This window comes from Daphnia pulicaria, chromosome 3 (assembly GCF_021234035.1).
Source record: "Daphnia pulicaria isolate SC F1-1A chromosome 3, SC_F0-13Bv2, whole genome shotgun sequence".
NCBI lineage: Eukaryota > Metazoa > Arthropoda > Branchiopoda > Diplostraca > Daphniidae > Daphnia > Daphnia pulicaria.
Window position 1 is genome coordinate 7,553,767 of NC_060915.1, and position 24,663 is coordinate 7,578,429.

At 42.8% G+C, this 24,663-nt stretch overlaps 3 protein-coding genes across 6 annotated transcripts; all 3 read right to left on the reverse strand.

The window, feature by feature from the left end:
* Nucleotides 1-296: 296 nt before the first annotated feature.
* On the reverse strand, nucleotides 297-5,966 carry LOC124329360 (vacuolar protein sorting-associated protein 54-like). 3 transcript variants are annotated; one of them, XM_046788414.1, is made up of 13 exons: nucleotides 5,860-5,966; nucleotides 5,561-5,794; nucleotides 5,323-5,486; nucleotides 4,916-5,263; nucleotides 4,498-4,845; nucleotides 4,045-4,434; nucleotides 3,738-3,982; nucleotides 3,434-3,679; nucleotides 2,830-3,369; nucleotides 2,480-2,763; nucleotides 1,527-2,406; nucleotides 979-1,450; nucleotides 297-917 (listed from the first exon to the last, which is right to left on the reverse strand). In XM_046788414.1, the coding sequence occupies exons 2-11, from the start codon at nucleotides 5,683-5,685 to the stop codon at nucleotides 2,292-2,294; spliced, it is 2,805 nt and encodes a 934-aa protein (XP_046644370.1). In that variant the 5' UTR covers nucleotides 5,686-5,794; nucleotides 5,860-5,966; the 3' UTR covers nucleotides 297-917; nucleotides 979-1,450; nucleotides 1,527-2,291. The 3 variants fall into 3 exon arrangements, with proteins under 3 accessions (XP_046644370.1, XP_046644371.1, XP_046644369.1); XM_046788415.1 differs by having other exon boundaries at nucleotides 979-1,312; nucleotides 1,408-1,450; nucleotides 5,561-5,955; XM_046788413.1 differs by having other exon boundaries at nucleotides 5,561-5,955.
* Nucleotides 5,967-6,031: 65 nt separating this feature from the next.
* Nucleotides 6,032-9,521, reverse strand: LOC124329361 (protein bicaudal C homolog 1-like). Its single transcript, XM_046788417.1, has 11 exons — nucleotides 9,065-9,521; nucleotides 8,136-8,348; nucleotides 7,806-8,036; nucleotides 7,579-7,732; nucleotides 7,479-7,519; nucleotides 7,252-7,417; nucleotides 7,073-7,186; nucleotides 6,873-6,986; nucleotides 6,680-6,787; nucleotides 6,477-6,596; nucleotides 6,032-6,376 (listed from the first exon to the last, which is right to left on the reverse strand). Exons 1-11 carry the CDS (start codon nucleotides 9,092-9,094, stop codon nucleotides 6,315-6,317), a joined length of 1,353 nt encoding a protein of 450 aa, XP_046644373.1. The 5' UTR covers nucleotides 9,095-9,521; the 3' UTR covers nucleotides 6,032-6,314.
* A 1,185-nt stretch (nucleotides 9,522-10,706) lies between these two features.
* Nucleotides 10,707-24,663, reverse strand: LOC124329308 (midnolin homolog). Of its 2 annotated transcripts, none has more exons than XM_046788336.1 (7): nucleotides 23,808-24,663; nucleotides 22,583-22,670; nucleotides 19,593-19,649; nucleotides 14,393-15,121; nucleotides 14,227-14,317; nucleotides 13,758-14,108; nucleotides 10,707-13,578 (listed from the first exon to the last, which is right to left on the reverse strand). In XM_046788336.1, exons 1-7 carry the CDS (start codon nucleotides 24,206-24,208, stop codon nucleotides 13,157-13,159), a joined length of 2,139 nt encoding a protein of 712 aa, XP_046644292.1. In that variant the 5' UTR covers nucleotides 24,209-24,663; the 3' UTR covers nucleotides 10,707-13,156. The 2 variants fall into 2 exon arrangements, with proteins under 2 accessions (XP_046644292.1, XP_046644291.1); XM_046788335.1 differs by having other exon boundaries at nucleotides 13,722-14,108; nucleotides 23,808-24,661.

Sequence of the window (24,663 nt, forward strand, 5' to 3'; positions counted from 1 at the left end):
TTGTCTGATTTTCGAAAGCACGTCGCAGCCGTGGACGTGGTGGAAACGCGGAATTTTGTCTGGTGATGTTTGTATGTTTCAAAGCTGTCTCGTTCACTAACCTCTCATTTACAAGAATCCTTGATAGATTCAGAGGTCAACATTCAGACAATTTTTAAACTTCCGAGTCTTGTGTTAATAAAAGGATGAAAATAAAATGTTAATTAATGGTCCTGATCAAACTTGTCTCGTTAAAAACTTGAACTCGGCAATTCAGAAAACCTTGAAAACTTTTCGGCAATTAAATTGGCATGTTATACATGGGCGACGGTATTTATTTCTTAAAAATGGATTTTTTTTCCCATTTGAAATGCTGCTGTAGTGACAAAGGTAGACGTTTGAGAAAACACTGATTCAGGTGAGTCAAAACAGGCGATTTTGTAGGTATTGAAAAACGCACAATTCATTAATACAATACAAAAAACAGCACAAGGAAATATTTCCCGAATTATTTGAACTATTTGTCACTGAAAGAGGTCATGTTGTTTAATAGTTATTGTGATGCCGATCTTGATTATAAGATCTATCGCGACGAGATCTGCTATGTTGATGCCCATCATCGTGGTGAGATCTGCTCCGCTGATGATCATCCCCGCGGTGACGTTTACCATCTTGATAAACTTCCAAATGATCTGTTTTACTCGATCGGTGGTCACCTCCTTGATAACGCCTACCTTCTCTAAAATTACTTGATCGATATTGACCTTCATCTTGGACACTTTCGCGCTTCTCTGAATTTGAATATTTCGATTTTTTCTCCTCTGGATTTAACGAATGATTGCTGTTGTTACCATTGTTGTGATTATCATGTCTTCTTTTATTGTTGACATCCTGATTTGATGAGGTAGATGAATCTTGATGCCTCTCTTTTGATCGAACTGGAACAGGAAAAAATAATGGTAAATATATCTGATTAATATGTCAGGTCTAAAATTATACCTGTGCTGTGATGTGGTGCCACAAATGAATTTTTGTATTGTCCGTGAAATATGGCTGGAATAAGGTTGGAATCTGTTATTGGTAAGCCTTCAACATCAAAGCGGATGTGGGTAGGCATCGGTGGGACAGCTGGTGACATTCCAAGTCCAAAGTTGAGCATGTTTATTGGTGGATTCATGAAACCTGCTATAAATGGTGGTCTAAAAAACAATGGATGTGGCTGCATAGGGAAGTTCATCATGATTGGAAGGCTGGTTGTACGATGCATTCCAGGAAATGATAAACTGGGAACCCGCTCAGGATTATTTGGTTTCCTCCTTTTAAGTTGAAGTTCCTGACCAAAAAGGGTAGTATGGTGAAAGAGTTGTATAGCATAGTCCACTGAACATTCATGTTGATATTCGACGAATCCAAACAATTTTGATTCACCTTGAGGAGTTTTGGGTATTTTTACGCATTTCAAGGGCCCCGCCTATGAACGAACGAGAAAATAAGGAATAAGTATTGATGAGTTATATTTATGTTTACTATGAAAAAGGCGGGATTACCTGTAAGAAAAGTTCATGAAGTATTTCCTCTGTAACTTTAGGCGATAGACTCCCACAGTAAATTGTACACAAATCTGAATCCATGTTTAGAATATTGTTGGAACTTATTGAAACTCGAAAACTGTCTAGGACATGTAAAATAAATTGGACTTTGGAAGGCGCAAAAGCATATGAGAATTAGCGTTGCAACACGCTGTCTGCTTGTTTTTTCCAACTTTAAGCCCTCTAGCGAAACAAAAAGCTAACTTCAACGAAATATTTAAAACGATAGAAGAGAAATACAGTCAAACAATATTTTTCTTTTACATCGATGTTTAATTCATCGATGCGTATATTTTTTTATACAGGATATAATCGTCTCTCTTTGCAACCCCAACTAACTATGTAAAACTACAAATCAAGTGACTTGCAACATAACTTTTACTGCCACAAGCCCATAAGCCAGTCAACCGGCAGAAAATATTTCCAGCCTGGCAATGATAGTTCGCGATTGGCAACTTGTATGGAAATATGTTTTTCGTGCAACGTAAAGAATCAAATTGATTTTTACATTGAGTTGCCAAAAACAAAACAACAAATAAAATAGAGACGACTAGAAATGCGTTAGCTTGCTCTTTTGTCTGTGCTCTAAGCTGCACTCATTGAAAATTCGATCAATAAGCGAACTGGCTAAGAATAAAAAAGTCCAATTCAAGTCGCTTCATTTGGTCTATCGCAGCAGAAGGGTGTGACGAGCAAGAAGTTGAAACTCCAGTCGAGATCGAATCATCGCGGAACGTTCCATAAATCTTTTGAAAATACTTCCACTGTCTCATCATCGCGTAAGACATTCAGAGATTTGAGACTCGAAACGTAAAATATCAGCTCAGACGTCACCAGTCTATATGTTCAATCATTAGAATGAATAAAAAGATGTCCCATTTTAGATATGAAATCAAATTATTGATCCTTACCCATGCTGTGGGCCTCCGTTATTTTGAACACCATGCTTGGAGATATGATGTTGCAATGATTTTTTAAGGGAGGCATTAAATTTACTATAAAAATTTTGGACATCGTTGCTGGGCCAGATGGGATTGATAGCTTCGTGAAGTTTCGCCATTTGTTTGCTGATCGCTCGAAAGGCAACGGAAGGGACAGGAGGCTTAATTTCCCAAGAAGAAAGGTAACTTTCAGCCATTTCACTTAAGAGAGTGAGAAGTTTATTTTCAATTTCCGCTATGTGATCGGTGAAGTCCTGTAATTTTCAATGAAATTACTCGTTTATACCGTGTAATTAAGTTCGTAGCTGAAATATTAGTACCTTAAGAGCTTGATCAAAATGTTTGATCATTGTCTTCTGCTTAGGTGCAAGTCTCTCTTCAAAGTGGGCCTTGAGTAATGGAATGAATAAAGCAATCAGCTGCAGACTGCGTGACGCAAGTGCTAAATTACGACTTGAAATAGTCTTCAGACCAACTAAAGGAAGAGCACCAGCTCCTAGCACTAATTGACAAGTGCGGGAATTAAAGGTTTTTAATAACTCCACCAAACGAGTGAGCAAATCTGGCGCAGCTGTCGGAAGATTGTCCACGCAATTGCAGTACTCCAACAATTGAGGAAGGAAGAATAAGGCTGCACCCACCACCACGTACGACTCGCCTCTTACTATAATCTTTTCTGAAACAGGGTGGCTTTTGAATGGGGCGGCAGTAGCATCACTAGGTGAACCGAAAAAGTTGTCAACATTTGCTTGGATATCCGGTGTTATTTCCGCCTGCCTCCAGCGTTCACTGTCCAAGACAGCACCCAATTTAGAACGACGTTCTTCGTGGAATTTTTGAACGAAACGCGTAGCTTGACCCTTTGGAACAAACAAACAAAACGTGTTGTTATTCGGCATTACAAACATGAAGTTTTATTATTACCTGAAATGCTAATCTCAAACCCATGGATTTGTGTCCACTTATATTTTGACAATCCAACACAAAAGTCTCTATCAGCTTTGCCAGAGCCACAAATTCCTGGGAAGAAACCCTTTCTAATAAAGCCCCATCTTTGGTACGCGATGATAAAAGACGTCCGCACTGATCATGTGCAGAATCACAAAGTGACTGTATCATTTCTTTTAATGACTGCTGTAGTCTCTGTCTATCATCTTCAGTTACCACAACCTTCAATATAAAAAATGATTCAATCATTTGTTCAAATGATGTTTGAAAAGAAAAATACCTCTTCTTGACGGCTTGTTTCCGTGGCAAGTACAAGGGCCATGATGTCATGAATGGCACGAATGCGGTTGAGCAGAGCTTTCAAACTTGTCATACATCGCTGCATCAAATTGGTCCATGACACAAAGTTTAAATGCTTGAGCTGCTCGTAGAGCATAGAACCTCTTTCAACATCGGTGTCGTTGGCTGCAAGAGCTTCTACAATAGTTTGTTTCATCAAGGCTTTCATGGCGGTCAATCCTTCATCTAAAATGGAAAAAATGATTATCAGTCACATCGGCACTAGCAAAAAGTGCATCAAGCAGTACCTTTAAATAATTCAATGAAGTTATAACGCCTCTGTCGTAACATGCCGTAGAGAACAGCAGTCAATCTATCTTCTTCTGTAACTAATACATCTTCTTTGAGGGGTCGATTAAGTTCGGCGGTAGTGAGGCGTTCAAACTCGTTTGAAAGCAAATTTTCGATAAGATTCTCCATTTCTTTCAACTGTGAGCTCAGATAACGGAAACAGTGAATGCTCATCAGTTCTTGTTGTACGACCTCTTGTGTGGTCCCAATAAGATCCAACGCACCGACGAAATCAGAAGTAGAGAGGAGAAGCTGTATAGTCGGCTGGGTTTGATGCACAGTCGCCATTAGTTTTAGTTTACGATAAACAATTGCATAATTCTGCCGAGCAACTTGCCGTTGTAATACTGAGAGGAATTAAAAGAAAAATGGAATAAATTCAATAATTAGATTAATGATATTGAACACACCTTTCAACGACCCCTGAACATGCGTAGCATCAACATGATTGACTTTGAGTCTTAAGGCTTTAACTGCCGTCAGCGCTTTGCCTAATTCCTCCCGTACGGCATCATGCGAAGCAACAGCCTGGAAGAAGTCTTCCGATTTATGAGAAATTTGATGAGCTATTTGCATCTCTATCAAGTCCAAATAATAGCTCAGTTTTTCTTGGAGTGTTTTCCCCGTTCCCAAAACGTGCGATAATCCTGACTCTTTGATGAAGGGGAAAACTTTGTGAAAGGTATCTGGTTGGCTTAGGTTAAATGTAGGCTGCAAGAAAGTTTGTGGAATAACACTAAAGTCACCCTCATTTCCATCTGTTCAAAACAAAAAGTTTGGTTAAAATATTTCTTCAAATCAAAGGATTTACTGAATTAATTGGATTACCAATGGGTTTCAGTGTTGATCTTGTTGTAATTTGTTCAGTTGCTAATGTTACACTGGACTTTTTCGAAGACTTTTTGTATCTTTTGGAAATTTTCTTAAGGTATGGTGTGAAATAAGCTTCATCAACAATGGGTAGTAGGAGACTTTCAGGAATAGTAGTGTTTTCTACAAATCCATCGCCCCATGTTCTAGTAAAGAAATCCTTCTGTTTCCCTTTTTTTGGATCATTTAAAATTGCTGCCATGTTTTGGCAAGCTGCATTGACATTCCAAGCTGGCCCATCTGACAGCAAGCTTAATCTATAGAGATGCCCTTGAAGCGGAGAAGGTGTCATCCCACACAAAATGCCTGTGTATCACATAACAGTTTATTAAATTGTGATCACATTTATAATGCAGAAAATATACCTGCATCTTTTCCATCCTGTGTTTTAGCATGGTGTTTCATAACATGGTCTTCATAGTCTCTATCGCTCACCCCTTCAACTGGTAATGATGTACATACTCCATTATAGCCATACCGACAAACAAATGAACCACCTTCCTGACTGCAATGATCATCTCTCAAGTGTCTAAGATTTATTACAAAACAAGGTTAGAAATAAAAGTACTTAATTATAACTTGCTGAAATGAATTGTATTGTACCTTGTAAATTCTGCTGATGTTTTGAATATTTTGTTAAGACAATAACTACAACTTCTCCATGTCGGTGAATTACTCCCACTCGATAATAAGCTTATAGAGTCGGTGTTTGTTTTTGAAACGGCCATAACAGATTGAGTGCTGAAGAAAGTACACGGAAGTGAAACTTGATCAATCGATTTACTTCAATCAAAACGTAAACCACCGGCATTTGTGAACCATAATTAATTTAATCTCCTTAAAGAATTCAACAGAAATTTCTCTTAAGAATAAGGGAAACCAATTTAACAATAAAAAATAACCTTTTTGATCGTTTAATATTTTTCTGTCGTCAGCATTTGCCAACAGGCCAAGGTTGATGCTAACCGACATCCAAACCTTCGCTGTCTATTCGAGTGTTTCCGGGCAGGCGTAGATTTCCACTGAGGCACCGAGTCCACCATTAGCCATAAAATCAATCATAGTGTTACACGCTTTTATGAAAATGTTTCGTGTTTATTATATATGATAATTGTCTGGATATACAAGAGGTTGCAGCATGAAAATTCAATGAAGAAGATAACTTGACTCATGATAGAATCAAGGGCGGAAAAGCATTTTTTCCTCCGAATTACAGTCAAACAAATTAATAAAAAAAGAGATTGCACAACGGCGCATAAAACGTGAGAGAATAGTTATAAAAAACTATTGCAGTCCGAAAGGAATCAGGATACAGATGTTCTGTGTCAAAACGAGTAAAACCGTCGCATGGTGAAATTTACAACTGACAAAATTGCGAGTTTTCTTCAACGGCACAGCTAATTGGCAAGTTCTTCAGTTCTTAAAAGAAAAAGAAACATTAAACAAGTGAACAAGATTTTAAAGAATAATAATTAAAAAAAAACCGAAGAGATGATCTTTTTAAATTCAACCAAGTCACCTGATATTGCATGCAGCATCAATTTTCGTGGGCGGTATGCGGTTACTCCGATGCTTTTCAGATCATCATCAGACAGTGTAGTGAACATGGCCAGATCCACCTCATTTGCAAGAAATAGTTCTAATTTTAAAGCAATTTAATAGGACATATGATATTTGATATTTTAAAATTTTTCGATTGTTCATCATAATATTCCAACTAACCACAATATTCAAATAGATCTGACTCTTTCAGTAGCTGGCATAGTTGGCGATAAGAGTTTTTGTCAAATTTTAAAGTGCAAATTGAGGCCGGCATCTTCACACTTTCGTCTGTGAAGTAAATAACACACGTGAGAACCAAATGAGATTTTTAAAAAATTCAAATTATTAAGAAATAGTCTCGAAGATGACCCACTAGATGGTAGCAAAGGTTTTGAGTGTGCTCTTTGACCGCCCGATTGGTAAACTTCTTCAGTGGTTTCACGGAAGCGAGGTTGTTGTACAACAGTTCGACTCCCAACTGCTGGAACTTCAAAGGATCAAGACGAAGGATAGAAATTTTCCACCTCATTATTAGTTAGACCCTAAAATACTCAAAAATGTAAAACTCCTTACGAAAAGTACGTTCGGGTTCTTGAACTCTGGGTAAGCTGAGCGGGAATCCGATGGGGGATAGTCCGTTGGGATTGGGAAGGCGTAGGATTTGTCTCCGGAATTCATAAATGTTGCCTGTAGACCAACAGTCACAAACTAAATGATAGGAGACTGGGCTAACGGTTGCGTAGCATACATACCTGCATTCTTTTCGTAACTGATGATCTGAAGCAGAAAGCTGCTCGGTTTGGTGCTCGGTTCCATCTTGACCGCCACGTCCAAACGTTTAGCCAACTTTCGCTCGTTGACACCAAAGGTCAAATGAATAGCATGGACATGAAACATCAGCTTCATAGGAAGAAATTCCTAAACAGGAAAAAAACATGTAAATCCATAATAATCATGCGGGTAAATAAAAGTGATTTACCATCAGGGCCATTTTAGTTTGATAGACGCCATCCACAGAGCCTATCGAATTTTTAAATTTGATTCATAAAAATTGGTTAATAAAACACTGATTGGGTTACCTCTTATCCAGACAACTTGATGCTCTTCCCCCAGATTGGTTAGTTTTAACGTCATGAACGCTGTCGAGTATTTTGCTTCAAGTAGATTGAAGTTTGCCCTGAGCGTTTCCAACTGATCAGACGAGAATTCCATTTTCATAGATACGAGGGTTTCCTGTCAAAAGAAAAGAACTCACATTGAATACCCTTTTCACTTCTTCGGTATTTTATACATCATGTATATATACTAGATTTTGATTCAACTTCATCAGGTGATTGACGGCTTCTTTCAATCTGCCAATCTCATGTTGGCTTCCACGGATGGTGGCCGAACAGTGGGAGCAGGAACCCATGGTTTTCTCGTTCAAGCGGAGCAAGACCCCATACAGAATGGCGAAATCCTTCACCAAGGCAGATCGACCGTAAGAATCCAGCACTTCCGTCCGACATTCAACAACATACTCGATCGGAATCAGAAACTGCTGGAACAAAAAAACAAAATCGTAAGAATGTCACAGCTGGATACGCAAACCGGAAATATCTACAAAAAATATTGAAAGAAATAAGTCTATACGTACACGAATACGACGACGAGCCGTTTCAACATTGACCAACTCTCCTGAAATGGTCACCTCGTTGCTCTTTTTCTCACCAGCAACGCGATTTTCGTCAGGGAAATGAATTTTGGTGCTCGTTTCTTTCATGACCGTGTTGATATTGGTGCCAGCTCGTCCGATGATGTGCGAATGAGTGGTGAAACTGACTTCCATCGACAGTTTGACTGGATAAAACTGCAACCAACAACCGATATATTCGTTAAGTTCATTTGAGAAGAATCGTTGGGTTAGTTAAATGCGATGATCCATTCTTGCCAAATCACACACACAAACAGGAGCGGACAATGCATCAAGTATACGGTTTTTAATGCACGCTCAACAACGAGGATAAAAGGCGCATTCCGTCGTCGTCGTCTATTGTCAACGGTGAAATCGTATTTCCCCCTCGGTTCACCGATGAATAGGATACCGAAAGACATGGCGGATGGAAAAAAAGCTGGGGGAGGAATTATTCTGTAATGGGGAGCCAAAATACTTGTGCTGTTGCAGCCACCGGTATTTTTCTTCTATGACGGTTAACATACTCATAAATCCATCGAGAAGCCGTACATTTGATATGGAGATGATTAAAGGAGGCTAGTAGTTGGCTGTTCAACTCCCCTCTGCTTTTTTTCCTTTTTAACAACACTTGATCAAACAAATCACAGCACTCGAAAATGTCTGTGTGTGTGGGAGAGGGAAAAAAACAACATGGAGAGCAACAGGAAACTTCCATTGAAATTGGGCTTCAATTTATACACACACACACAGGGGAGACGCCATAGTTGAATTGTGAAATCAGTGCCAGCGAGATTGATTGCTGGCTGTCGAAAATCTTTTGCTTCAAAGCTGCTGGTACACAAACAAGCATGGCCGACATGCTGGCAGAAAAAAGAAAAATGTCCACTTACCCGAGCCGTGGCTGAAGTTATTTTCTGCATGATGAATATTCAATAGAGCACACGAGGTATCCTTTTTGTAAATATTCAAAGAGTTAAAAATATATTAAAAAAAAAGGCCAGCCGTTCCAAGACGATTCACAATAGACACTATAATTATTTTAGCTTATGATAATTGCTCGACCATGCGGTCAGCTGAAGAGACCGTGAGGACTGAAAGGGATATCTCGATGAACTCTCGCAAAAAGGGGAGTTAAACTGTCTGGACATAAACCCCCTGAGGCACAATGATTTGGAAACAGTCTCGACTTGACAGCAAATCAGCTAATGTTTGCACAATGTGTCGAAATGAAAACCCCCCCTACAACAAAATTGCAACAGATGGCGACTGAAACTGAAACCAACAGAAAACTACACTTCCGGTGGAGAATAGTAAATCAAGTGAATGTAAAAATGTCGACACGTCTGTCGTGAATTTCTTCGAAACATTTTACACCATGATGTGGTCGAAACTTTTTTGTAATTCAAAAAAATTTTATTTCTTGGAAGAAAAAAAAGTTTGTTTATATACTTAAAGGTTTATTAGTATGAAATCCATTAGTCAGACAGCCTTTCACGTTTTCAAAAATTCGTGATATGATTTTCTATGGAAAATAAAAAAAAACGTCGGCGTGGAATAGAGAACGGCATTTCAGTCCACGTTCGTTGGCTAGTAGGTCATCTAATATATAATTCCAAATCCCCTTCAAACTTTCTATATTCCAGACCTACATAAAAGAACAATAATAACAGTCCAGTTGGAAAATCTTTTCGAGCCTCTAGGCCCAAAAATGCGTTATTTTATTAGGTTGAAATCTTGCTTGATGTGACGTAACAATGATTAGATCATGGGGGTGCGTAGTTGAACGGTCTGTGCATATCTTTTGAAAGAAACGTTTCCGTAATATCGTTTCGGACCATCCGCCGCAGACATTGACCGTTAACGTTATCGACACCCCGTTACACAAGTCTAGGACTGACGATTGAGTGCACAGAAACGTTAAAAAGTAGTTTCTTCCCCATCCATCCTTCTTTTTTTACAGTTGTCATGCTAAAGCCGCCAACAGTGAGCAGACAGTCCATTTGCATTGTGGAAACAAGGCCGGTGATCAATCACCGACAAAACATCGGAAGTGTAACCTCCTACTGCAGTCCGAGCCGGCCATTGGGGGGGAAATCTAAAGCTTCTAAGGTTATAATTCCCGCACGCTCGTTTCTTTTTCGATTCCAAAAGGATCCCCGTTATAGCCCCGTTTATTTCTGGGTAGAGGAGCTTCTTTGCTGTCCGTCTTCTTCCCGTTCCATCTTTTCTCATCCACCATTTTATTTTTGTTTCTTTCAATTGCATTTTATTTTCAAAATTTCCCTGGCCTCAGGATTTTTAAATTTAGAATCCCATTTTGGAACACACTCCCTGCGCCTGGACGCAGACTGATTGGAATCACCGGTCTATTTTTAGTCTGACGTCCTCTATCTTGTGACATAACAAACAAATAAACAATTAAAAAAAACCCGAAAAATTCAATCTCTCACCACACACACACACACACAAAAGTAAAAATGTTTAATAATTTTTTTATTTATTTATTTCATCTTGTTGGTTTTTTGTGTTTCATTCATTTTCTTTTTCTTTTTTACTTCGAAAGCGACAAATGCATTCAACAATGCGGGGGTCACTTTGGGAGAAGAGAGGGGGGTTGGGAGGAAGTTATTTTTGTTTTTTTCAAAAAACCCCAAAAAACAATAGTCACATACTAAACTCGAGACGCACTATCGAATTATTATTAAAAATAAAAGAGATAGTTTGAAAAGAGATAATAAAATGGTGGGAAGGAGAGCAAATACACGTGAACAAACGAACACGTCGACATCACATCCGATCGAAGAAGAAGATCGTCAAACAAAAACACGGTTGCACACACACAAACACACTCAAATATTCATTTGATAAGAAACGAGACAATAATGAAGTAAATGAATTAACTTATGGTGATTGAAAAATATTATTACTTAATAGGGGAAAATATTTCATTACTCGGGAGATTTGTGAGGGTTTTCTGTTTGTGTGTGTGTGTGAATTATATTTAGAAAAAAAGATGATTTCTGTTTTACTCTGGGATTTTTTTGTTTTCCAATTCGGGATCATTCTCCTTGGTTGTTCTCTCCGTTTCAACATACAAAATCATTTTATTATTTCTTTCTCACTTTTTAGGTAGACAAATACGAAACAATTGCCCCAAAATACATTATGAAAGAACGAATTCAATAAAGAAAAGGGAATAAGAAATTAAAGTAGGGGAGGGATTAGAAGCAGAGAAACTAACGCCAATTTGTTTTCTATTTCACCTTTTTCAACTTACGAAAAAAAAAATTCAACCGCCAATTCAAGTTTAACGAATACACAAGAAAAAAAAAATGCTTTCCATCCCATCATTAAAAGATTTAAATTTTAGTGTTGCCTTTTTCATTCTATTTCAAAATCAATTTTTCCAACCCAAACACAAGCTTCTTTTTCAATTTCTAAATCAAGGAATCCAAAATACCAAATAAAAATTTTGCGAACCACGTCACATGGAACTTGAAAAAAAAATCGTGACATCAAAAAATCCAAAGGACTACACTGTTTTCATTCGTTTTTATACAAATGACGAAAAAAATAGCAAAAAAAAAATGGAGGGGAGGGAAAGCCAAACATACGAGTAGTCGAACCTTAATTACCTAATTCAAAACTATCATCTCCATTCTCTTTCATCTTCAATTTAAAAAAAAAAAAAGTGAAGGAAACAAAATTTGTAAATTATCCTAGTTAATGCATCACTCCATGTAGAAGACGAACAATTCAACCCAACAAATGCAGCCATAACTCCCGCGATGAAATTCTTTTATAATCCCGTACAATTATGAAGAAAGAAAAACCTATTTTTCCTGCTCCCCCCATTGATCGTCTTTTTGGAAAGTTTTTTTTTCTCATTTTTCTTTTCTTTGCAGAGGAAATTGTTGTAAATGGGGGAACACACAAATTTCATTCGCACAGATACACACACGCACACACACACAAGACAAATATATATATAATATGTATATAAAATTAGACCCGCGGTCTCCAATTGACAATTGTTGTGTCATCGAGCCGCCGACATCGTCGTCGTCGTCGTTACTACGATGGAGGAGGGGAATTTCCCGAAAAAAGGAGGAGAAAGAAATCACGCACATATTAAACGGGCCCAATCACACACAAGACATACAACGGTGGGAATCGGGAGACGAATTGAACAAATATTTAAGAAAAAAAGAAATGAGAAAAATGATTGAAATAAGTGGGGGGAACTATTTATAAAAAATTCAAACACATACGCAAATGGCGGAAGTCTGTCTCTTTTGTTTTTGAGAGGGGGGGGGGAGTAGAAGAGGACGTGGCACAGTGCACATATGGATGACACGAGAGAACAAAATATTTTTCATCATCATCAAAGCCTCGCAGAGTGGGTGGAAACACCCGTTTCTTGTGGGCGACAGCACAATTTGATGACGAACGGGAGTAGGAGAAGGGAAAGCACGAAGTGTTTCAGCGTTCAAACTTTTTTTTTTTCCTTTTTTTCCTTAGTGAGAAGAGAAAGAACGACATGGGAAAAACTACACACGTAGTGCGGGGTATTTACAGACGACACAAACTAACAAGAGAAATAGAAAACCCTATCGTAGGGTGGGAGGGTGTGTGTGGTTTTGACGTCATCTGATTCTTTAAAAAAAAAATTAGTTTGAGGAGGAGGATCAATCCCACGGAATTTCAACGAGTCTTACCCTCTGGCATTTAACTCTTACGAAATCAAATTTAAAAAAAAAAAAGAGAGAGAGAAAAGAAAAATCGCGTTTTGCGGACACGTTGAAATCTGGCACGAACAGCATATCTCTCTCGGTTGATGAGGGGTGGCGGGGAGGAGGAGTGTGGTCGTCACAGTCTGAGAGAGTTAAACGGTTGTCGTTCGCGGGGGGTGGGCTTGCCAAAAATCTTCGCCATGCATTCCATTCCATTCAATTCTTCTGCGCACATTGTAAATCATGTTATCACGCGACCACCGGTTCCGTGTTGAGCTCGCGAACCAGTTCGGCCGTGCTGCTAGCGTCGCTCGTGTCCATGCTGCTGTCGGAAGAGGCGGCGGCGGCTGTCGCCTCGCAATCCAGAGATCCGGCTGGGGCTGTAGTGGTGGTGGCGTTGGCTGCGTGGGCTTGAACACCGCCAAAACCGGCTGCTGCTGCTGCTGTTGTTGTTGATGCGCCGCACCCAGTCAGCGTGTTGTTGACCAACGAAGCGGCGGCGGCGACTCCTCCGCCGTTTTTGGACGACCAGTTGCCGGCCGTGCTGTAAGGGGCGGCTCTTGCCTCCCGGCGAGCACGTCGACGGGCACGACGCTCCTCCATCACCATACGAAGTTGTTCCAGTTTGCCGCGGGTCGCCTGATTCTCCTCGGCTAGTCGGCGAGTCTCTTCTATCGAACCAACAAAAAGAAAAGAAAAGAAACGTAACCGGTTATTCACGTTGTTTGACATACAGAGGTGGCGAGATGGATTCATAGAGTTTTCCTTGTTTTCGCTCCGCTCCTTTTTGTCGCATTGACTTTGAAAATGTCACCTCTAAGGAGTAGCAGGTTTGGCAGGCCTGCCTTACCCGGATTCTTGCGATGGAGGGCGGCAGCGGCCGCCATTTGTGCCGCAGCTGCAGCCGCCATGTCCGTGTCGTCCTGTTCCATCGGAGTGGGAGTCTGTCGGCTGCTGGAACCCGCCGCGGGGACGGCTTGATTGGCAGATGATGCACCACCAGCCTGGGCGGAAGGAGCCGACGACGAGGAGGAGGCAGAAGCGGCCGCGGCAGCTGCAGCCGCAGCCGCAGCGGCGTGAGCGTTCAACACGCGACGATATTGAGGTGTGGCGCACAGCAAATCATTGAGGATGTGAATAATCGTACTAATGTCGCGCTTGGGGCGGCCCTGGCGGTCTTGCAGAGCTGGATTCAATGTACCTATTGACGCGACAAAAATACCAAGGGGAAAATGTTAAGTTTCCATCCGCAAATCAATGGGGAGAGATCGACGACGTCAGTCACGTAGTAGCCTCGTTTTCTCTTCCGTTTTCTTTACCTGAGAAAGTGCCCGAGTAGACACCTTTGCCGTGATGATGCATGCTCTCGATGATGGCACCTTGACGACGACGACTCCGTCCGCTACTTTCCTGTTTGGGTTAGAAAAGAAAAAACGTCAATTCCGTCGCCATTTTGGCCAATTCAAAAGGGGCAAAATCATTTACGTTGGTGCTTCTGGAGGTGAGCACTTCGGACGAGAGCTGCTTGAGTGTCTGCGTCAGATTGCGCGAAGCTTCGGCCAGGGCCCTAGTGTCCAGCACGGGCCGCATGTCACACGTTTCGCATCCGACGCATCCAGCCACGCCGCAACCAATGGAAGGAGCTGGAGGAGGAACAGCTGATGCGCTGCTATTAGTGGCAGCAGCAGCAGCAGCGGCGGCGGCTGTCGGTGGTGTTGGTGGCAGTGACGACGACGACGACGATGGCTTCTCCAATTTGACGATGGGTGGAACTACCGAAGCGACCGACGGTGACGCACACGGGATCGAAACAGAAGATGCTGAGGAGGCGGCTGCTTTTGCCGCTGCTGCCAGGAGCGAGGGAGAAGGAGCCCTCGATGGGGGTGGAGTGGGTAGCGTCTGGCGGAGGGGAGCGTTCAACATGGCCGACAGACCAGACGACGACGACGATATTGATGATGAAGAAGAAGAAGTGCTAGGTATCGGGGTGCTGGCGCTGTTGCTGCTATTCTCTGCCATTGTGGAGGAAGCGGATCGACTGCTGGTCGATGATGATGAGGTCGAAGGTTGATGATGGCTGACGGCTGGGCGTCGGTGGGCTGAAGACGAGGCAGTCGGAGCCACGGCCGAGAGCTGCAGCTGGATCAACATCATGTGATCGCCCAGGCGCATTGTCAAATTCAACGGCGCTTTACCCGACAGGAAATCGTTCACCTTAAATCAAACAAAAAAATGAAGGAAAATTTAAAAATTGATTACATCATATTTGATTGATCACACACATTCACACAAGAAACAGAAATAAAAAGAAAAACAAGTTTTCCGGCTGTTGAATCGAAGAACACGATGGCCGGAATCGATCCAACATGGAGGCGACCCCGCGAGAGCGCAAGTCGTTGACGGCTTCTTTTTCTACCCCCCACCCGAATACTTTTGGAAAAATAAAGACATTTCTTCTTTTTATTTGGCCCGTCACGATATTGATAATAGCTCTTTGTCTAAACGTTCGACCTTTGCGCAAGAAAAAAGGGAACTGCGGCAACAGAAACAACAATGCCATTTTATACCGTCCGTAATTAAAAAGAGAAGCAAGGACTGTGGATGATTATTACGAGTGAAGGGTGTCTCGAGTGAAGAAATGAATTGAATCAGAAATGTGGAAAAGTTAGGAACGAGACTGCCATGACTTGTGATTGCGCCCGTGAGAATTTGGGTGGGTCTAAATTCAATCTTAGCTACTATAACAGACACGACAACATTTTCGCCTAACAAATTCAAATCATCAGCCCGTCAACCACCGCCGATTCCAGACAGCCAAGCAATCACCCCTTTTTCTAGATGTATGTCAATGGGTTTTTTTCTTTCTTTTATTTTTCAAGAGAAATGTATGGCCGATAGAAAGTTCACTTTTCTCTGCCTGCCTCTCTCTCGCTGTCTTTTTTAGCCAATTTTTTTATCCTTCACCCAGATTCTCAACCGGCTAAAATGTTTCGCCCTCCCCTTTGAACTAAACAACTCAGAATATACACATTGTTTCTAAACCTCTCACTTATCGAGCAGGGAAACCTTGTCTGTATCATAATTGTTCAAATACAACCGGGAATTCTCCCATAAAAAGCAAAAAAAAAAAAATTTCAAGCGGAAAAAATGACGTCATAATCGAAAATGTGTTAGAGAGGTGACATGATGTCCTTTCTCCCTCTCTCTTTTGCTTTCGTCTACGACAGAAGTAAAAAGGCCAACAAAATTCGAAATTCACCGATCCATCCGTTCGATAGTCGCCGCAGCTTTCGACTTTTACTTTACAGCGTCCCCCTCTCTCTTCTTTTCTCTCGTATCGAAAAAGAGAAAAAAATAACCATAGCGTCGTCGACGTCAAAGAGCGCGTAGGAGGAGTCGGAGCGCGCAAATCAATGGAAAAAAGCTTTTTTTTTTTCTCTTCTTCTCCTTCTCCAGTAGACACAAGGACGAAAGGAGACATACACAGCCCGAGAGGGATCGATCCAGCCGCCCGCCCTGCCCGGCACACAAACCCGGAGGGGGGAAGGAGCAGCGTCCTCCATCTCATACGGATATGACGTGGATTGTCTAAAGCATCTCTCTCTCTCTCCCTCTCGGGAGGAACAAAAATGTGTGATTTTCGCATCAAATCTTGTTCTTCTTTTCATGTCTCCCCTCTCTCTACACCTGTATGTAATGTAGGTAAGGTAAAGTAATGCTAACGGTTTTTCATTTCGACATACAAGGAGGGGAGAATCTAAACAGGGTCAGGATTCACACGCGGGTCCAAAGTCCAGGGGTTGACGAGAGGGGGGAGACCCACAAAAGGAGAGAGAGACCCTTCAATAGCTCTATATACGGTGTGTGTGTGTGTGTGAGTGTAGAGTTGGAAAAAAAAAAAGGTCCGGGTCCTATTTTTAAAGGTTGGCGGATTTAGTGGAGGTCCAAAGACGAGAAGGAAAAAAAATCATTGGGCAACGGTTTTGCTATGGGGAGAGACTCTCTCCCCGTGTGAAACGGGAAGCTCTGCTCCATCATGTTTCTTACAGAGTGCGGCGCTTGTTACTCCGGAGCGGATAGAGCGCCCCCTTTCCTCCTTCTCTCGCCCCTCCGAGCTGCGCCCAAACTCTGTGCGCCGAATGGGGAAAACCTTGACGAAGGAAGTATATACCAAGAAGAACTGTTGAATAAGATGAAAAGGACCTTGTACAGAGTCACTGGCTCCCCTCCTAGCCGTCGTCTCTTTGTGCCTCCGTAACTAGGGACCAGTGTTGTAAACTCACGAAACTTCCAAAGATAACGATTTCTCTCTCCTCTCTACAATTCGACGCTCCCGCTCTCTCTCTCTCTCTCTCCTCTCTCGAGTTATTTTTAAGGGAGGAAAGAGAAAAAAGACACTAGGCTGTTGGAGCTGTTTCGATTTCCCCTCCACCTTCTTTCTTCTGTACATCACAGACGGACGTAGCGGGAAAAGCCTAGCGGCTAAAAAACAGAAATTTTTTTGTTTCGGGCACATAATGGAGGACTCGGTTCACGGCCTTCTTTTTCCCCCCTTCTCTCTCTCTCTCGTCTTCTTCTTCTTAACGTTTCCTTTTTTTTCTTCAGCTCCCCTCCATCCGCTCACCAACCACCATCGACCTCTTTGTCTACTGTTACGGTTCGAAAAAGCAGCCGAATGGAACGTTCCTCGAGTCTCCTTTTCCTCTTTTCCAGGTTTTATTACGAAAAAAAGCCAAGCCAAGGTCTTTTTTTCCAAGTTATATCCACCAGAGAGCCTCTCACCGTCTGTTTGCCGAGGAATAGAAATTATTCCGTGAGAAGGTGTTACGCAGGGAGGGGGGGGGGGGACGAGGAGAAAAGCGACGATTCGATCCAACATCTGTCCGCGCGTGTTTAAGCGTACGCCCGACCTGAGACGAAAAGTCTTACGTTCCATATTGACCAAACTATTTCCCAAAATAAGAAGAGATAAAAAGTTCCCTTTTTCCTTCAAAAACCACCACCACCACCAGGCAACCATCTTTTACTTGGATAAGAAAAACTTTTGGCTTCACCAAGTGAAAAAATTTTGAAACTCGATTGAGAAATTCCTCCCAGGCTTATTTGATATTTGTCGTTTTTTTTTTCTTTCGGGAGGGAAATGGTTTTAAGTGACCGCCCCTGACCCTAAAGTCACGAAATGTACACACACACACAGGGACACCAATCCGCATTGCTTTGTTCTTTCTTTCTTTCTTTTTTGTGTGTGTGTGTGTGTTTGGAAAGGAGTTGGGGAGGGAAAAAATAAAAATAAAAAAAGGTGGATAGTGGCAAGACAAAGAAACAACTTTTGGGGGTATATACAAGAGCTAAAGCTGAGCTCAGCTCTCTTTCGGTCCTGGTCCCGGCCTTGGCCATGGTACAGCGGAGAGGACGAAGCCTGGAGGCATCGACGAACACACGAGAAAAGAAAATGGGGAGACGAAGGCGGCAGCAGCAGCAAGGAGTCGTTACTGTGCGGAGCTCTCTGCTCTCCGGATGGAAACAGACACCCTCTCCATCAAGAAAGAGAGAGAGAGATAGAGAGGGAGGGGAGAGAGAGACAAAAAGGCCGAGGCGCATTGGCTGCCGACCAAAACATTACACCAGACACTTGCGACACACGGTCACGCCAGCGCAGCCCGATCCCGGCCACCAGCCCGTCCTCTGTGCTCAAGAGTAGGATGGGAAATATCGTCCCCGATCCATATCAAAAGTCTCTCTCTCTCTCCCCTCTCTTTTGAAAAGAACCAAAGTAGCGCGTGAGCGAAGGTCCGGCTGGAAATGAGAGACCCTGGAGGGGTTCACTGACTTGTTCGTCTTCTTCCATGGCCGCCTCCAATGCCACACGAAAAAACACCATCCACCCAAGGACAGAAACCTCCACACACACACAACAAACCACGCCTACACTTCTTCTTCTTCTTCTTTCTTCGTTTTCATCTATTCCTCTTCATCCCGGTTCCACGGTTAAACTTGAACGATAAAATTCCTTGTGATTTCGTTGTGTGTAGACGAGGAAGTCGATGATGAAGAGGAGAAGGAGGAGGAAGAAAAAAAAACCAGTTCTCTCTCTTTCTCTCTCTCCATTGGACAGAGGGAGAAATAATAAAAAGCTTTCTAAATCTGTTTCCCATTTAGAGTTTTCTAGCTTGTAGCTGCCGGGGTCTCCCTTCGTATAACGAAAACAAGCGAGTGGCAAAAGATACGATTGAAATCCTACTCTTCTTTCCACACAGGACGCTGTTATTGTTTGTTGAAAAATAAGTTTGACCTGTCGTACCCTCCTGCAAGAGTAGAGGGGGAGATCCCCACTACCACCACCACTTGGACCAATTTGCCAATATTTTGGCAATAACAGATAAAAAGCCAAGAGGAGGAGGAGGAAAAACGTGGCCTTGAATGTTTGTTGTGTGACCCCAATCTTCTGTCAGAGTGAAGAAGAACAACAACAACATCTACCATGGAGCAAAAACAAGACAAAGAAGGAGAAACACAACCGTTACGAAGAAATGACAAGAGAACCGTTGCGGGGGTCGCAGCGGATGTGTCAGCAAACGAGAGAGACAACTGTACACCCAGATACAGTTTGTTTTAGTTTTTTTCGAGATTTTCTACCAATGAACATTTGAAGAAAGAAAGAAATACTGTATATATAGATATTTACCTGGCTGTCGTTAAGGCTTTCCAGTGCTTGCATCACGCTCTGTTCCGGACGTTGAGTCTGTTGAAAGAAAATAAAAACGAATATTAATAACAAATCAAAAATGCTCCATCGTAGAAGAAAATAGATGGTACAACCCTAAAAAAGAAGGGGAACATGTAACTATCTTCCTCATTCCCCCCACCACCACATTTTCTATGGCCACACGAATCCAGTGTAGGTACGGCATAATCATGGGCCATAGAGACCTGTTTCCCACACACCCAACGGTCCAATGACCTCTCTCTCTCTCTCTCTCTCTTGTAACAGAGAAAAAAACACACGGGGCCAGGGCTCCGCTTCGGTGGTTCACTTCAATTCTGGTTTCGACCCCTTTTGGAAAAAAAATAAAGCAGTCAGGGGGTTTTGATGGCATTGAGGTAGGGGTAAGTGCTAGGCTAACAGAGAGGGGAGACCAAACATCAATAATACCTGGGCGTCACCACCACCCCACACACAAACAACACGGAAGAAGAACTCTTTTGTGCCCAGTAGAGAAATTCCGTCACATTGTCAGGTTTTCTAGAGGGGAGGACCTAAACGTATTATGTAGAAAAGCAATATCGACCATATATCGCCCTTGTGTGTGTGTGTGTGTCCCTTGTTCCAGTTGAGCTGGATGGCCGCTAGCCAGTTATCGATCCAGGTCGATCTCTCTTGTCTCTCTTCCATCCTCAACAAATCATTCCCACGGCAACCGATGCCACTAGGACTTCTCGGAAGCAAGGGATTTCGTTTTCCAACCGTGTATATTTGCTCCGTCACAAATATGGCCGATCCAACTGAAAGACTAGACTAGACTAGCTAGCCCTTATGAATTCTGGATTTGAAAAAGTTTAAAAAACAAAAGCAGGCTGAAAGGTCACACAAGGAAAAAAGGGCCATTGTGGTCTACTCTCTCTCCACCAGCTTGGAAAATCTCATGACCAAAGAAGAGGGGAGTTGGTCAGATAACTGGGACTGACTCTACGTTATACGGCACAACTGCGTGATCCTCTATAGCCATTTCAATCGATTCATTTCCCCAAAGCCTTAAGGTTGTGTGGCGCTTCTCTTTTTTGGTTCGGGAAACCAAAGTGTCCTCGATTTCTTTTGAGAACAACAACGGGACACGCTGCTCAGTATAGACCAACGACTGCCGTACAGCCGCGGCAACGGTAGAGCGGCCCCCCACCTTAACACGAAAAAAAAGATGGAAGGCAAAAGAAGAAGGGAAGACCCCAAAAACGGAATTACAAAACTCGACTCTACTCCCTACTTATTATTATCCCTATCTCTCTCTCTCTCCCATTCTTCTCTATCCTACAGACATTGTATTCCAGCCAGCCAGATATACAAGCTCCTCCCCTTGAACTCGGCACTGCCGGCCCCAGCCAGCCACTACTGAAAGCGGTCACGCGGTTTAAGGGTCTGGTCCTAGTCCCTCTACTTGCACCTCTTGTTGCCCCGACATGCAAAATGATTTTCCAACTTTTTTCTTTCTATTATTCCCCCCCTTGACGAGAGGAGACAGACAGACAAGAGAAAAACAAATTCAACTTAAACTCCCGGGACGTGATTGTGAGGAAGAAGAACCGGAAATTTCATATAGGGAATAGTATGTCGAGTTCAGACGCCTAGAGGCGAATGGGAGATAAAGAAACGAGTCCAAGTGGTAGTAGACGAGAGAAGAAGCTCCAGGAAAATAAAAGCAGAAACGCGTGACGTGTTTTCTGTTTAAAAAAGAAGAAAAGAAAACACAACACGAAAAGGAGGGAACTTCCGCGTCCATGACGTCGCCGCTTCTTTTTCTTGATGACGTGGCGTGCTTGCTCGCTTGCTACAATACTACAGCCCAGGCTAGGGTAGTAGGTTTCACAGGGGCTCGAGGGCAGCAGCTACAAAATCAAATGCTACGTACGTAGCAGTAGCAGCAGCAAAACAACAGTTGGCCGTCCCTATTTTTCTCGTTTCTAATATAAAGGAGGTGATTCTGGCAGAGAATCCGCTATATTCCCCTACACAACGGCATGCCAATCTTTCCGAAAGAAACAAGAGAAATTCCGTCTTCTAATTCAATGGGTCATCCCACAAGGAATAAAAATAATCTCTGGCCGCCACGGCGACAAGCTAAGCTCCTCCCACCCTACAAAGAGAAGGTAAATAGAAAATAGGTCGACTGGGAAAAAAAAAGAAACGGGGCACCGTCCCTTCTCTCTACAACAACTCAACAGCCATTTTAACGGTAAGGTCTTGGATGAAAAGAGGGGAGAAAAGTTTTTCTTTTTCTTTTTTCCACGGGGTTTTTTTTTGCTTCAAACATTCTTCCAAATCGATCACACAGCGACCAACCCTCAGCTGCTGCTATCTTTACCTCCATCTCTGCATTTAGAAAGACGGGAAGTGTATAACAATATTTTCGTGGCCCTGCTCTCTACACGCCGTGTGTATAACAAAGGGGACCTTGGACACACGTCTTGGGGAAATAATATTAGATATGTTTCCAAAGCCCCCACCAACAACACAACACACAAAAAGGACCTCTTGACCTTCAATTACCCAACTGGTGGCCAGCAGATGGTCTTAAGAGAGGGCTATTCAAATGACGCCCTGGGCGTCTTATTCCTCTGGCTTTGACTCCCCTTTCTCAAAAAGTTTTGACCTGATATCTTCTCTGTGTGTGTTGGCCTACCCCGAAAAGATGTCGCTTCGGAGATATTTTTTCAACGCTTTAATGTTCGGTTCCACTTTTATAACTCGAGATAGACGGGAGCTTTCTAAGTTTCTACAGATAGAAACTCTTGAAAAAGAGAAGAAAGCTGACGACGTCCAAGGACGAACAACATTTCTCAAACAACACCCCATTCTCTCAACACCTTGAAACAAGTATCTCCCTTAACGTACACACACACATTGACTCTCAATTGGCAGCAACCACTGGTCAGCCCAAGATGAATTGATCTAAAACAACTTACCAACAGACCGGTTTCCACGCTGGGCAAAAGTGTCAGTCGACTTCCGTCACAAACTCCATGTTCCCGCAGTGTTCCGTCCCGCAAATGTCTAAATCAAACAAACAAAAAAATATGGTTAACACAGAAAAAGAAAAAAAAAATATCCACGTCAAAGGCAACTGGACAATCACTCAATACAGGTGCGGTTTGAAACCTTGAATGATCCCTGACTAAATCCGAGTCTATAGCACGTATATATATAAATATAGCATTCGGTTGAAGCTTAAATGTCCTTCGCTATTCAACACTGGCTGGGCTGGTAACTCTAGCGCGGTCAAAACTTGTGTGTGTGTGTGTGCATGGCCTTGGTCCGCCAAGGTAAACCCAATGGCGTACACGCGCTCGTGCAGATTAGCGAATACGTCAGACAGACTTGAAGCATATCTCCTGCCTACCTTGATGAGATAAATGTTACTCGTACTAAGGACTTTTGAATCGAGTAATTTTTAACTTGCATCACTCAATTATCCACTTAAATAAAGTGCATTGCAAAAATTCGGTCGAATCCAAAAAAGAAAAGGGGGTTTCTGACAAGGACACAATGGTAAACCGGAAGAATGAACGTGTTCAATTTTTGTAAGGGCAGTGGAAAAATGGTGTGACGTCACCAACAATTTTTAGATAAAGGGCCTTAACGATGGGTCAAAGATGGCGGAAGAGGTATGACCTCGACAAACCCATCCGTACAGAATCTCCTCCCCCCATGATTTTCCATAGGTGCATGCATACCCCCCATCAGGGCGGATGAGGGGAGCTTTTTCAACCTCCATTTCCGGACAAAGGAGATTTTCTCCCGCGAGATACACACACACACACACACCAATACGGCCGATTGGGTCTTTCAAAAAATTCACGTCGTGATTTCTTTCCCCCCCGTGAACGAAAACCGCAAAACCACCTGACCCTCGTGGAATCAACATTTTGAAAATCCATCCAACGTCCTCCACCATCGTTAACTGTTGGGTACGGAATTGAAACGGAAATGACGATCTAGGGCAGTCGGGATATCAGCGTGACGATAGGCCAACGAGCTCCTTCCTGCATCTCTCAGAGAGAGAAAAAACAGATTGGTCCGACCGAAACTAAGGCGCCATTTTATGTGGGCAACGTCCACAATCGACCTTGGATGTTTCAAGGTGACGACATCATCATCATCATAATTGCAAATCATTGAAATATATCTTACCTATCCTTCCAGAGGAGGCATATCCGTTCTTTGGGCACTTTCAGACGCTTGGAGATTGTCTTTTTCAAATTGTCAATGGTCTCGAGCTTGCTGACTTTGAGCTCAAATTGGCCGCCAGTGGTAGGCGCCACAGTCAGGGAAATGACTGGCAGGGGCGGCAATTCGGCCGACGACGACGACGACGAGCCTGCAGCAGACGAACGATGGCCGCAGAGGCAAGTTGCGGCACCTGCACTGACCGCCGCATCGGTATTATCCACGACCTGATGAGGGCGGCCGTGACTGTTGCTAGAGCTGTTGCTGCTGCTGCTGCTAGCGCCTTCACTGTTGGTAGTAGAATTCTTTCCACGATGACCACCCTTGGTCGTCGAGTCGTTGTTGGCTTCATCTCCCGACTCCATTTTGGCTTCCCCTTCCTTTTTTGTCTTCCCTCGGCAGCTCAAAGTGGAGAGATACTCTCAGACGGGCGTTGCTGGACGACCCCAAGAGCACAAAAATGGCGGTGGAGTTAGTAGTAGTACTGCTGTGTGGGGGCTGGCTGGCTTCCTTTCCTTGGGGTAGGGAGATAAGGGCGCAAACTCAACACACACACATACACGACGACGACGAAGCACGCTATGGAAAAATCGAGACAGAAAAGCTCAAAATTGCGATTCGAAATTTCCCTTCACAAAGGCAAAGAAAAATGAAGAGGAAAGAAAAATCAACCGAAAAAAAGTGGGTGGATGATGATAAAATATATAAACCACGCTATGGGAAAACCGAACCAAAAAAAATCGACAAACGGGAGGACCGCGATTGCCGACTTGTTCACTCGACGGCTTTCAACCAAGAACTGAATGCCTCGTCTCACGGC